Raw genomic sequence first — 11716 nt, 5'->3', positions numbered from 1 at the left:
TTTTTCAAAGTTTTAATATAATATTAAAAATTCAGGTGTCTAGTGATACAGAAAAAAAGACTTGAAATTTATATAAAGCGAAATTTACGAGCGTTTTGATATTTTAACAAGTGTTAAGTTACTTTGATATACCATTGCTGTAAAATTAATGGTACGTTAGATTATTTTTCGATGGAATGTCGAACAATGAACAGTTGATTTTTAGTGAATTCGATAAGTGTCGCTAATCATTCGAAAATTAAATATAATAAATACACATTGAACGATATAAAAAGAAACCTTCTGATATCAGCGTCATTTTAAATAAAGATGATGGCGAAAATACTTTGTCTTACTCTCATTGTCTTCCTTATTGACTTTACATGTAAGTAAAAAAGTTTTTTATAATTAATCCAGTTGCTTCCTAACTCATTATAAATTCAATAACTTTACAAGTGTGCAATAGATAGTGTTTTTTGAGTCAATATTTCATCCATATGCCTTCAAAACTTTCTTTTTTGTGTTTTTTATTATTATTTCAATCATACATACTAGAAAAATTTCATAGTCGTTGGAATAATACCTTATCCCTTTCTAGTATCTTTTAGAACCAATAATATTAAAAAATTTTGGCAGCGAGTATTTTCATAATAATGAACAGTATTCTAATTAAATGACGTTAATATTTAGCAGTGTACTGATTACTCTTATTGGAACTGTGTTATTAAATTATTGGATAAAATATATTATGAAAAGTTGATTTGAAAAATATGTAAAAGAATTTTAAAATTAATGAAAAACTTTCAAACTTTTGTTTCTTTAATTATAAATAAAGAGTAATTATTTTATTAATTTTTAGATGCTGCAAAGATTGCTCCACTAATTGAAAATAATGATCAGCATGTAGATGATAATTCTCCAATGCTACCACTCACCTGTGGATCAAACGAAACTCTAAACAATGTCGGCAAAGTTTGTGAGCCAACTTGTGATTTTTCACAGCCATTATTTCAATGTGTAGAAGTAAATCCTTAGTTATTATAACGTCACTGTTTAGCTTTCCAATAAAATTATCATGATATAATTTTTATTTACAGAAAACAGCTCCCTCATGTTTATGTTCAAACAATTACGTTAGAAATAAACTAAATAGATGTATTTTATTCACTGACTGTTCTACTGAGGAATTTGGTGTTGATGAGTTGGTATTAAATACTAATGTAAATGAAGTTCAGAGTGGAAGTTTACAAGAGAATGAAAATACCACTTTATTTGATGATAATAAAATATTGGATAGAGTAGTAGAGTATCTGACTCTAAAATTAGAAAATTTTTTAGATTCCCTTAATAGTAGAAGAAAACAAAATTCAGGAAGAAATGTACGTCATACTAATATTACTAATTCAAATGATCACAATAATTATCAAGCTTATGAGATACTTTTGCGTGAATCACTTGGGTCAAGTGTGTAATGTATTTATGATTCAAATAACTTACCAAATATTTTTATAATTGTAGTAATTTATTTTCAGCATATTAATTTTTTACGTAAATCAATTTACGTCACTTTTTTTTTGTTAATAAAGAAATTAAATAAAAAAATGTCCATACTTTTTTTATTTAATAGCTAATATTCATAATTCTTTATCTTAAATCATAATAAAATACCTCGTTTTGGAATGAAATAATTGTTGACTTAATTTAAGCATAACAATTATCAATAAATTTCACCTTGAAATTGTCTTCTACAAAGTTCATTTGATAAATGTAATAATATTTGTGACAATTTTAGAATTATATTATAAAGGTATCATAATGGATTTTTTTTTCACTTCACGTATTCCAAATATTGACAAATTTTAATTAACAATCAATTTTACTATCATATTTTTTTCTTAAAATTTAGGTATAAATCAACAACATAATATCGCAATTAAATTTTCATTGAGGTATTATTCGACAATAAAATTGTATTATTTTTAAAGAAAAATAGTTAAATAATCCAATATATACGATGACGTATATCATCTATGTACACACTCTAAAAGTCTAAATTTATCATTTACTCCGCCTTGGCAATAAAGACTTTAACGGTAAAAATAATCATTCTAACATTCACAAGTTTACATAAAAATATTTAAAATACAAGCTTCAGTAAAGTCACAGGTGTTCTAATATAAATTAATAATGCTAAAAAAATTTTAATCTTACTTATCAACACTTTAGTGTTATTTTAACAAGTGTCATATAACCATTTAAAAAAAATAATAGTTCTAGAACGTACTTTGTAACAATGGCTGTTATTGGAACACTAATGCTGAAAAATTAATTATTCAAAAAGATTAATAGTACTAACTTCATAAAAAAAGTTAGTTTTAAAAAAAACAACGGTGAAAGATATATAAAGCAGAGGAACGATAAGAAGCTCAGTTTAAAAAAATGTGGAGTCTACTTTATTGTTGCGTTATTCTTGCTATTGCTAATCCTTTATGTAAGTAAAAAACATTTATTTATACATATTATTCATCATCCTTATTAATTATTAATAAACTATTGTATGTATTTTCGAAGAATCAAAGAAAGAATTACTGGAATAATGCTTTTAACATAGAAACTATTGGTTGATGTGAAAGAATAAAAATTGATTTGACATATATTCAGTATGATAATTTGATTTTTTCAGGGGTCCAAGCATTACCAACTACTATTACATCTGAAACAATTGCCACTAACTACACAGACTCTGAATCACCACCAACATGTCCAGAGAATGAATTCTACAATCCTTCAGCCATAGCTTGTGAGCTAACTTGTGCTCGACCACTTCCTCAAGGTGAATGCAATCAAGTGAGTACTATACTTGATGTTTACATAAATTTATTTAGTTGTTGAATCTATTATTAGTAAGCATCACTAATTCTAGGTACAAGGCCCTTCTTGCCAATGTATTGAAGGATTTGGAAGAAATGAAACAGGCAAATGTGTCAATATTAATAAATGTTTAGACAATATTCCATTTGATATTGATTCTGATGCCCTAGAATCAACATCTTACAAGACAGTAATTCATGAATTTATACCAAATATGAATGAAGGTGGACCGATGGATGAACCTAACAATAATTTTTTACCACCTTATGACTTTAGTGGATATAGAAATTTTCATGATAATCATCAATTGCAAGCGGAAATTGCAATGTTTCTTCTTCAATTAAATGAGCTAAAGGATATTGATATTGTGATGGAATATTCAGAAATTCTTGCATTTCTCCAGGCAGCATTACAAAGCAAAATCAGAAATCTAAAATTGGCTCAAAATGGCAACTATGATGGAGAATATGATGCATACTAATTGCTAATTAACTAATAAGTATATAAATATTAATCAATATATTTTTAAATAAAATGATTAATTGTAATATTTGTATGGCTACGAAAAAGAGCATTTGCTTTGTTGAATAAAACTTTCATTATAGAGATAAGAACTTGTGGTCATCATTGATTATAAATATAAGACTTGACAAAAATAAGCAATCATATTTGTCGGTAGATAACTACCATGATAATCGAGTTTCTCATTTAATTCATTGGATCGATAGCAATTACGCTTGGTCTGTTTCTAGAAAGATTAGGAAGTTACCCTCGACTCATCAAATCCCCACCAGTACGAGCGATTATCTTTCTGAATCACTACGACGTACGTCAGTCGACTCCAATGTCTCTCCCACGGAATCCACCAGGGACCTCGTAAATGCTCTATTTCTTGAGCTCTTTTCTCTCGCGAATTTCAGCCTAAAAATATCTTACATCGTTGATGGATCTTTTCAAACAGGCAACCAAGTGATACTTCAATGGATGTTTTTTTCTTATTACTTGGTAATGCAGACTTTTTGATCAGATACTCAAAGACCAGTTTGAAGCAAACATTATTAGACTGTGATGTTATTTATAAATTTTTTTCCTTGGTATAAAAAATAATTTTATTTACATTATTTTTGATGGAAAGTAAATTTTATGATCAGCTATATACACAAATGATATTCCAAAGGTCTTGTTGATAAATTTCATCTTTTTTACAAATTTGTTGAACTTTAGGTAACGCAAAAAAAAAAAGAATCTTTAACAAGACAAATTATTCACTGATTGAACCTTTGTAATTAAAGTTCAGTAAGACGTTAATAGGACATTAATTGTCAACTGACAAGTTGCTTGATGAGGAAATCTTGCGCCTCAAAGTTCCGAAACGTGCTTGCATCACTCTTGAACGAGAAACACTTCGATTCATTCTCAAATAAATTTGTCACTTCGAGAGTGTACTTCAGACTGCTTTTGACTGGAGCTTTCGTCACTTGGTGAAAGTCAAGAGGTGAGTATTAACAAACCTAACTTTGTTCAACATGTATAGATATATAGATATTGGTGTATAAAGTTATACAAACTTTTGCTGACAATCACACTTTATGATGAAAAAATCAAATTTACGCCCCTTTTCACTTCATTGCTGCTTCATCTCAAGCTTCCCCTTATTTCTAGTGTTCTGATTGGTGAATCGGGTCAGTAGAACAGTTTTCTATAACGAAGGGAATTGAACCACCCGTACTTTTTGTTTTGGACCCTCTTCCTATAGAAGATGATTGTGATTCGATGCCCACAATAGTGCTGTTTTCACCCTTATTTTTGTTATGAAGTCTTCCATTTTACTCTTCGATATTTCCATCTTATCTTCCTAGTTTGATGGCTGATGAAAATTTCTCCAAATTGTGGATTCCTCGTTTATTGAGTTATTTTAATTGAGATTCATTAGATTCTCGTTGAGTCTTTGGAAGATGTTGATGGCATTGTCGTCATACTAATCAATAATTAAAATTATTTAAAATCATTTCAAAAATATTCTTTGTTAGTAGCTAACTAATAACTTGAACTGATTGACTTTCCATAGTAAAATATTTTCTAAAAAATGGATTTATAAGTGTAACAAATAAATTTTGTCGTTATCAGTGACTTTACAAGTTATAACATTCACCCACCTCAAAATATTTTAAATTTCCTGAACTAATCGACTTCTATAAATAATATTAACACTTAAAGCCCACATTTATGTAACTTGAATACTTCTTTATATATAATAAACATTTTTTGCAACTAATAAATGCTATGTATTCTTGTCAAGCGAGTTATTAACAAAGTTATTAAAGTTAAGTGTTGTTTTACACTTTACGACTAATGGGAATAAAATTGAATGCTTCTCAATACTCTCATGGCCGCATTATTTCTCGATTATTTATTTGCACCATATAATAAAAATAAATGCATGCAGTAATTTATGTGCGTAATATGACTACAAGTTGTCTTGAGAATGCCTGTTGTCCTGAGACTAAAATTAGTCTTTCGTGAACTGGTTTATTATATACCAGTTATTATAACTATATATGTATATGAATTGAATGATTTTGTAATGAAATCTCAAACATTTTTATTTCACGTTTTATTAGGATATCTTTATGGTAATTGATAATTGTACATTTGATTTAAAGAAGATAAGCTTAACTGACTGAAACTCATTGCAAAAAATAACTAAATTAATCCAACATGTTGTAAACAGTTTTAAATTAAATTTGGCACTTACATAAATTTTTGACAGTCAAATAAATAACTTGAATGAAGGAAGTATTGTTAAAAAAAAATCAACTCGATTAGCTAGTAAATTAAATGCTCAATAATTTAGAATTTAATTTATACGATAGACATATATTTTTCAATCGATAAATATTACTGAATCATAGACAGACCTGTGTGGCAGGTTTTTTTTAATTATTCAGAAATTTATTAAATATTATTTTTATTGTATAATTAATATTTATCTCTACTGAATGATATTTGTATATTTTTTAGATATATCATAGTTTATTTCTAAACGACAAAAAATTTTAAATTCAGCACACTTTTTTTAATTAAAAATATTTCACGTTTCAAAAATTAATTTAATGCTGAATGAATAATTAAATGTACATATTTACAAGTGTTACACCATTTTTATCAAACACATTATAATTAATTTAATCGACGATTTTAATGTCTCTTAATGAGGGGGCTTTTATATAAATACATATTCATCCAGGCTTTTATAACATCATTGTAAAAATGTTCAAGAATGATTTCACTATCGTTTTGTTACTTACCACAATCAACTTTTTTTGTAAGTAGAAATTTTTATTTATGAATTTAAATCTAATAATTATTAAATTTTTTTTTATAAATATTCTATTCAATTTTGAAGATTATTTATTGTAAAATAATATTTTAGGGGCTTCTACTCTTGATATTGAAAAAAACCAAGACATAAATAAGTATCAACATCAAAATGACGTGGTAAAAAAAAATTCCAGTTTAGTAAAGCAAAGTTCTGTAACTAATGGACATCATGATTCTCCTCAGCAACAACATCTATTAGTTAATACAATTGACGGACAAGAGAAAGGTCTTACTATAATTGGATTAGATCATGATAAACGTAAGAATGGATATGTGAATTATTTTTTGCAACGAAATTGACTAGATGCTTTAAAAAATTAATTAGAAGATAAGAAAAATTAATTTTCTGTATTATTTTCAGTTGGACATCCAGGTAAGATGACACGCGAAGAATTTGAAAAAGTTTCATTACATTATCTCAGAATGATAGAACCAGATGACATTACTAAAGAGTGGAGAACAAAGAGGAAACGAATGAGAAAAAAAAAAGTTCTTAAAAAAAAGAAAAAAAAAATGATAAGAAACAGGCAATTAATAAAATAAATACCTAAAGTGATACAGATGGTTTTAGTTTTCGTATTTAATAATAATTCAATCGATTAGATAAAATAATAAATTTTTCCATTATTGCTTTTGTTATATAACCATACGTATATTATAATCTTTCTCTACTCGATAATAATATCTTTCAAAAAAATTCAAACAGATCAACAATTTCTTTAAAACTTTCCTCAACTAATGTACTGGTAATTGAGTGAATAAATCAAGAAAGTCTGAAGAAAAGTATAATTAAAGCCACTCAAGGATTCTAATTATTTTCAATCATCAATAACTCAAAAATGAATTGTTAATTAATACAACATACATACAATGTTGCACCAGACTTACCAGACTTGTTTTTAATAATTATTCAGCAACTACTGCATTACGCTAAAAAATTTTTTTTTTTAACCAATAAAATTTTTTTATTTCAGTATCATGAAGACTTAGTTCCTATACACTTTTCTCCAGAAAAAATAATCGATCTAAAGTAGTGATTATATCACATCCAGTAATCATTACAGTTAAACATGTTTGTCATTAATTGATACATAACATGAACTATAGGAGGCACTTGATATCAATCTGTTGAAAAAGTTGAGCTAGTAGATGAAAAAGATTGTGTTGATCTCGCTTTTCATTTGATACACATGTTATTTATCGATGTTGCTTGGAGAATTTATTTCTTGATTTTTTCGTTTTAACCCCTCCTTACAATTCTGGCGGATATTAATCTGTCAAGAGGATTAATCGTTTGATTCTATATATACATATATATGTCCATAGATTGCAATCCGTATGCAAGCTACTCAATGAATCAAAGTAACGAAACGTGAATTTGCACCTGACACTTCGATCAAGAATCGTAGCTTCTATTTAACATTCCTTTTTCAAATCTAACTTTCAAGCATCCTATTAATAGTTGCTCTATAGAGAAGTCAAAGAAAAAAAGCACCTGTGTCTCAAAGAAGAAAAAAATACTCACGAAAATAGAGGTAAATATTGTTTTAAACATTATGCAAATGAAAGAGATCTAAATTCATATTTCAGTTTTACATGTCATTAAAGGGTAATTTTGTCGCTCAACTCTTTCTGGAGTAAAATAAACATTTACTCTGGAGATAAATAAGTATTAATATATTCACCAATAACAAAATTATTTTCTCAGTTGATCGTAAAACGCAAATGAGAATGGAAACACATCTAGAGCTACATGATATTTAAACACAGAGTATAAGGGAGGTGAGTACGAATATTTAACAGTTACCAAGGAGACAGAAACAGTTATAAAGCTTCTCTGAGTACACGTGGCAAGCTAAAAGGGATGATAATTATATTTTACCCCCTTAAAAGGGTTACTCGTCGACGATCGAATCACTAAATCTAACAATATGATATATTGTTAGCTATAAAATAATTACATTTCGTTAAAACTGTTTGTAAATGTTTCCTTTACATTCTATGCTCGTTTATTGCAGTCACTACATCTAGGAGTTAGATGTATGCATCGAGAGGTGCACGAACTTAGTGACGTAAATAGTGGGGAAACTTGTATAGTTCTAGTGCCAATGCTCTCTTGCCTTGAGCTAGTTGGCGATCACGTCGGACGTTGCCACCGGCATCGTCGAGTGTGCGTCCCAGTCAATAACGTCAAGCGATTCAACACGCCGCTCGCTTGCATGTTATCTCATTGCTCGCCTCAGGTATAAATGCGGGTTAATGCCTCTCCTTTTTACATTTTTTATAATCTTATTTGTGAATGCATGATCAAAAATATGTCAAGCTTAATTAATGCTTCTAAAAAATATGTATATCTGTATATTTCATTTTTTTTTTTTTTTTAATTTACCAAAAGTAGTTTTGTATATTAAAAAAAAAAAAAGAAGACATTAAATTTTAAGATGGTTTATTAAAAGTTGTTGTAAATTTTTTTTTAATATTCATCCTTTTGAATACCCCAAGGTCATAAATTGTAAAGAATAGAAATAAAAATGTTTAAACTTTAGTGGTATTGAGAAATCTTTTTTGTTATTTAAATCATTGAGTCATTGCTGTAGTTATAAAAGTAATAAATTATTCAATAAGTGCGAAAATCTGGACAGAATTATTTATTACAGAAATTAATTAAATTAAATCTTAATAAATCGTTGAAATATTTATTTGTTTGCATAAGACATGAACAAATGTTCATTTTTATGCACAGAAATTTATTTACCAAGGAATTGATAAGAAATTTTCTTCCACATCAATAATTTTCTACAATAGAATTATTCCAACATTAAAAAACTAACATTCTCACGGAAATAACTAATTTTTTATTGCAAAATGAAAAAAAAAAATCCTTTTAACGATTATAAATTATCAATTATTCTTAATAAATAAATTTCTTTAATTAAACGATTAAAGGCATTAGAATTGAAATGGACAATGAGTGAGATTTCAAACTAGATCCTTTTACTACATTTGATCATTAAAAAGCTATCTAAGGGTATAAGTGTCTATCAAAAATGTGTCAGCGTCTTGTTTAATGACGTCCAAGTATTTGTTGATTTTCTTAAAAGACTTATAGTATTTTTATTAAATAAACTAATTAAAATTCTGTTTAAGAAGTTGAGAAATGGACAGGGAAGTCGATGCCTATTGACATAGCTGCACGCACAATCGATGTGACATTTTCACAAGACAGTTGTGCGACCACCGCCTTTCACTACAACAACTTTAAAGCACGCGGGTCCATTTAATTCAACTGTCGTCTCCTTGTGTCGTGCGAATAGCTCACAGCACACGTTCGTAAACATTTCTGTCGGAATAGAGTCCAAGGATTCACACGCGTGTCGGTTCAACGCCACATGCACAATATAATTGCGGATCTGACATCGTTTCTCCATGGGTCACTGATCTCTGACTTATACAAGAGCTGTTAATACTGCATTAATTATCTGTCCTTCACTACTACTATTTTTATACTTTTACGCTTGATATATCAAGAGAAAAATGAAATATCAATGCTATTTTATTTTTCAATCATCGCTTCGCTATAATTAACTAATTCGTCATTGGAAAAACATGAGATTTTTATCGAGATTAAATCTTTCCATGTCATTACACAAGAGTTTGATTTTTTGTAAACTATCCAAAAATACGATGAGAAAACTGGTATTCACTTTTTGTGGTTTATCTTCACAGGAGGAAGTCTCTAATTTGCCAATGAATCAGCAAGCTGCTTGGCTAGTATACCTACAGGCTTCATCACAGCTGCTGATCTGTTGACCTTGCTTCATTTACACATGAATTAGCTGATTTTGAAATATATATCTTTATATCGATTGGAAATGGTTTAGTAAAATTGGTAGGTTTAGAAAAAACTAGTTTGCAACTGGGTTTTTTTTTGTTGCGAAATTTTAACAGCTTGAAATTTTTATGCTGATGATGTAGAAATTTGTGAATTATGAGAAGAAAAAAAATTGAGAATCCTTTTTTGACCTTTTTTCAGCATGAGAAACCTCTGAAAAAATAATATTCTCTCATGGCCTTGACCGAGCACGTGAATACACCAATAGATGGACAGTTAAGGTCAAAATATGAACAAAAAAAGATCCATGGATATTAGAACATTTCATTAGAATTGGAAATGTTTAAATTATTTTTCAATTTTAATATTTAACTTATTATGTGAAGCTGAAGAGTTGTGTTCATCTATTTATTTTGAGAATGAAAAACAGTAGATTTTCATATAGAAACATTTCAATTTCTCATTCCAATATCTCTGAAAAAACTATTATTATAAAGTTGATATGAAAAGAAAGAATTTTTTGTAGTGATTTGTTCAGTTCTGTTGGAGATCTCGTAGCAAATCGTCGCGCAGATACACTCATTATCGGAGAATCCGGATGAATTCGGATTTCTGGGGTAGAGTAAGCTGAAGAGGGCAGGATCTCTCGGCAGGCGGTCTTGTCGTTGAGATGAGCTCCGGAGAAAAAATCATCCCCTGTCTACGTTAATGCCAAAGTAATGAGTGGGGTGGCGAAGTTCAAGGGCTCTCAAAGTTCCATCCCTGAGTAAAAAGGGGAGGGAACTTTGTTGGGTGTCTAGAAAACAAGAGTGGGATTGGAATAAAAGTCTCGCGCCCGCTGTCGATGGCCTACGTCAATCATCGTCATTCAGGGGCGTTCGTGCGTGTACGAAGACGAGAGGATGAGAACAAAAAAAATATCCTGACGAAATCCGTACGTTTACTCAACCCGTGAATAATCCTACGATCCATTTGCATGCAGATTCCAAGGGTTTTTGATCGCCACGCTTTGGCAACGCATGAAAACGTTCACGCGGTTATCAGGTTAACGGAGATCGATTATCTAAGGTCTTTCTGAATGTCATGTCGTATTTTATCCGAGGGTTATCACCCTGGTCCAGCCTTAGATAAACGATGAACACCAACGAGGAATAATAACGTCAAAAATCCTTGAATCCTTAATATTTTCATATCATTAACTGCCATTGTATTATTGCCAAATATTTTTTGCAATACATCTTTTGAATTTCATTGTTATTCTAAGACTAAAAATAAAATTTATTTTACAATAATTCACGTCAGGATGCAAACATTTTAATTTTAGGTTTATTATGAATTTTGGAGTAAAATATTTAAAATTAGAATGTTTTCAATTTTTTATTTAGCTATTGTTTTTTAAACTGCATTATAAAAAAATGTAAAAAAAATTTTATTGTAATAAAATACTTTTATTACATTGTCCTTTAGCTAAATATTAATGAAGATCTCAAGAGGGCTTATAATTCCTCAAATTGTTCGTAAATTCACCTGACCAAGACCTTATCACTCCCTTCTCATTTTTGCTAGAGTAGGTACTTGAATACCTATTCCAGTTAATATTAGAATTCCAAGACCATGCCAAAGAAGCCTGTCAAGGTTCTCAGTAACCACGAA

At 29.0% G+C, this 11716-nt stretch overlaps 1 protein-coding gene across 1 annotated transcript; it reads left to right on the top strand.

Annotated features, from left to right (window-relative positions):
- Positions 1-6120: 6120 nt before the first annotated feature.
- LOC118067846 (uncharacterized) lies at positions 6121-6843 on the top strand. Its single transcript, XM_035084826.1, has 3 exons — positions 6121-6175; positions 6284-6490; positions 6593-6843. Exons 1-3 carry the CDS (start codon positions 6121-6123, stop codon positions 6772-6774), a joined length of 444 nt encoding a protein of 147 aa, XP_034940717.1. The 3' UTR covers positions 6775-6843.
- The last annotated feature ends 4873 nt before the right edge of the window (positions 6844-11716 follow it).

This window comes from Chelonus insularis, unplaced genomic scaffold, assembly GCF_013357705.1.
Source record: "Chelonus insularis isolate UGA/USDA-ARS -01 unplaced genomic scaffold, ASM1335770v1 contig_397_pilon, whole genome shotgun sequence".
NCBI classification, from domain to species: domain Eukaryota; kingdom Metazoa; phylum Arthropoda; class Insecta; order Hymenoptera; family Braconidae; genus Chelonus; species Chelonus insularis.
Note: the sequence above shows the minus strand (reverse complement) of the source record. Positions and strands in the feature narration are given on the sequence as shown.

Bases quoted from the DNA above. Each gene is read 5' to 3' on its own strand.
- LOC118067846 (XM_035084826.1), top strand. From the start codon at position 6,121: ATGTTCAAGAATGATTTCACTATCGTTTTGTTACTTACCACAATCAAC. The intron at 6,176-6,283 runs GTAAGTAGAAAT...ATAATATTTTAG, and splicing joins TACCACAATCAACTTTTTTT to GGGCTTCTACTCTTGATATT. The intron at 6,491-6,592 runs GTAAGAATGGAT...TATTATTTTCAG, and splicing joins TGGATTAGATCATGATAAAC to TTGGACATCCAGGTAAGATG.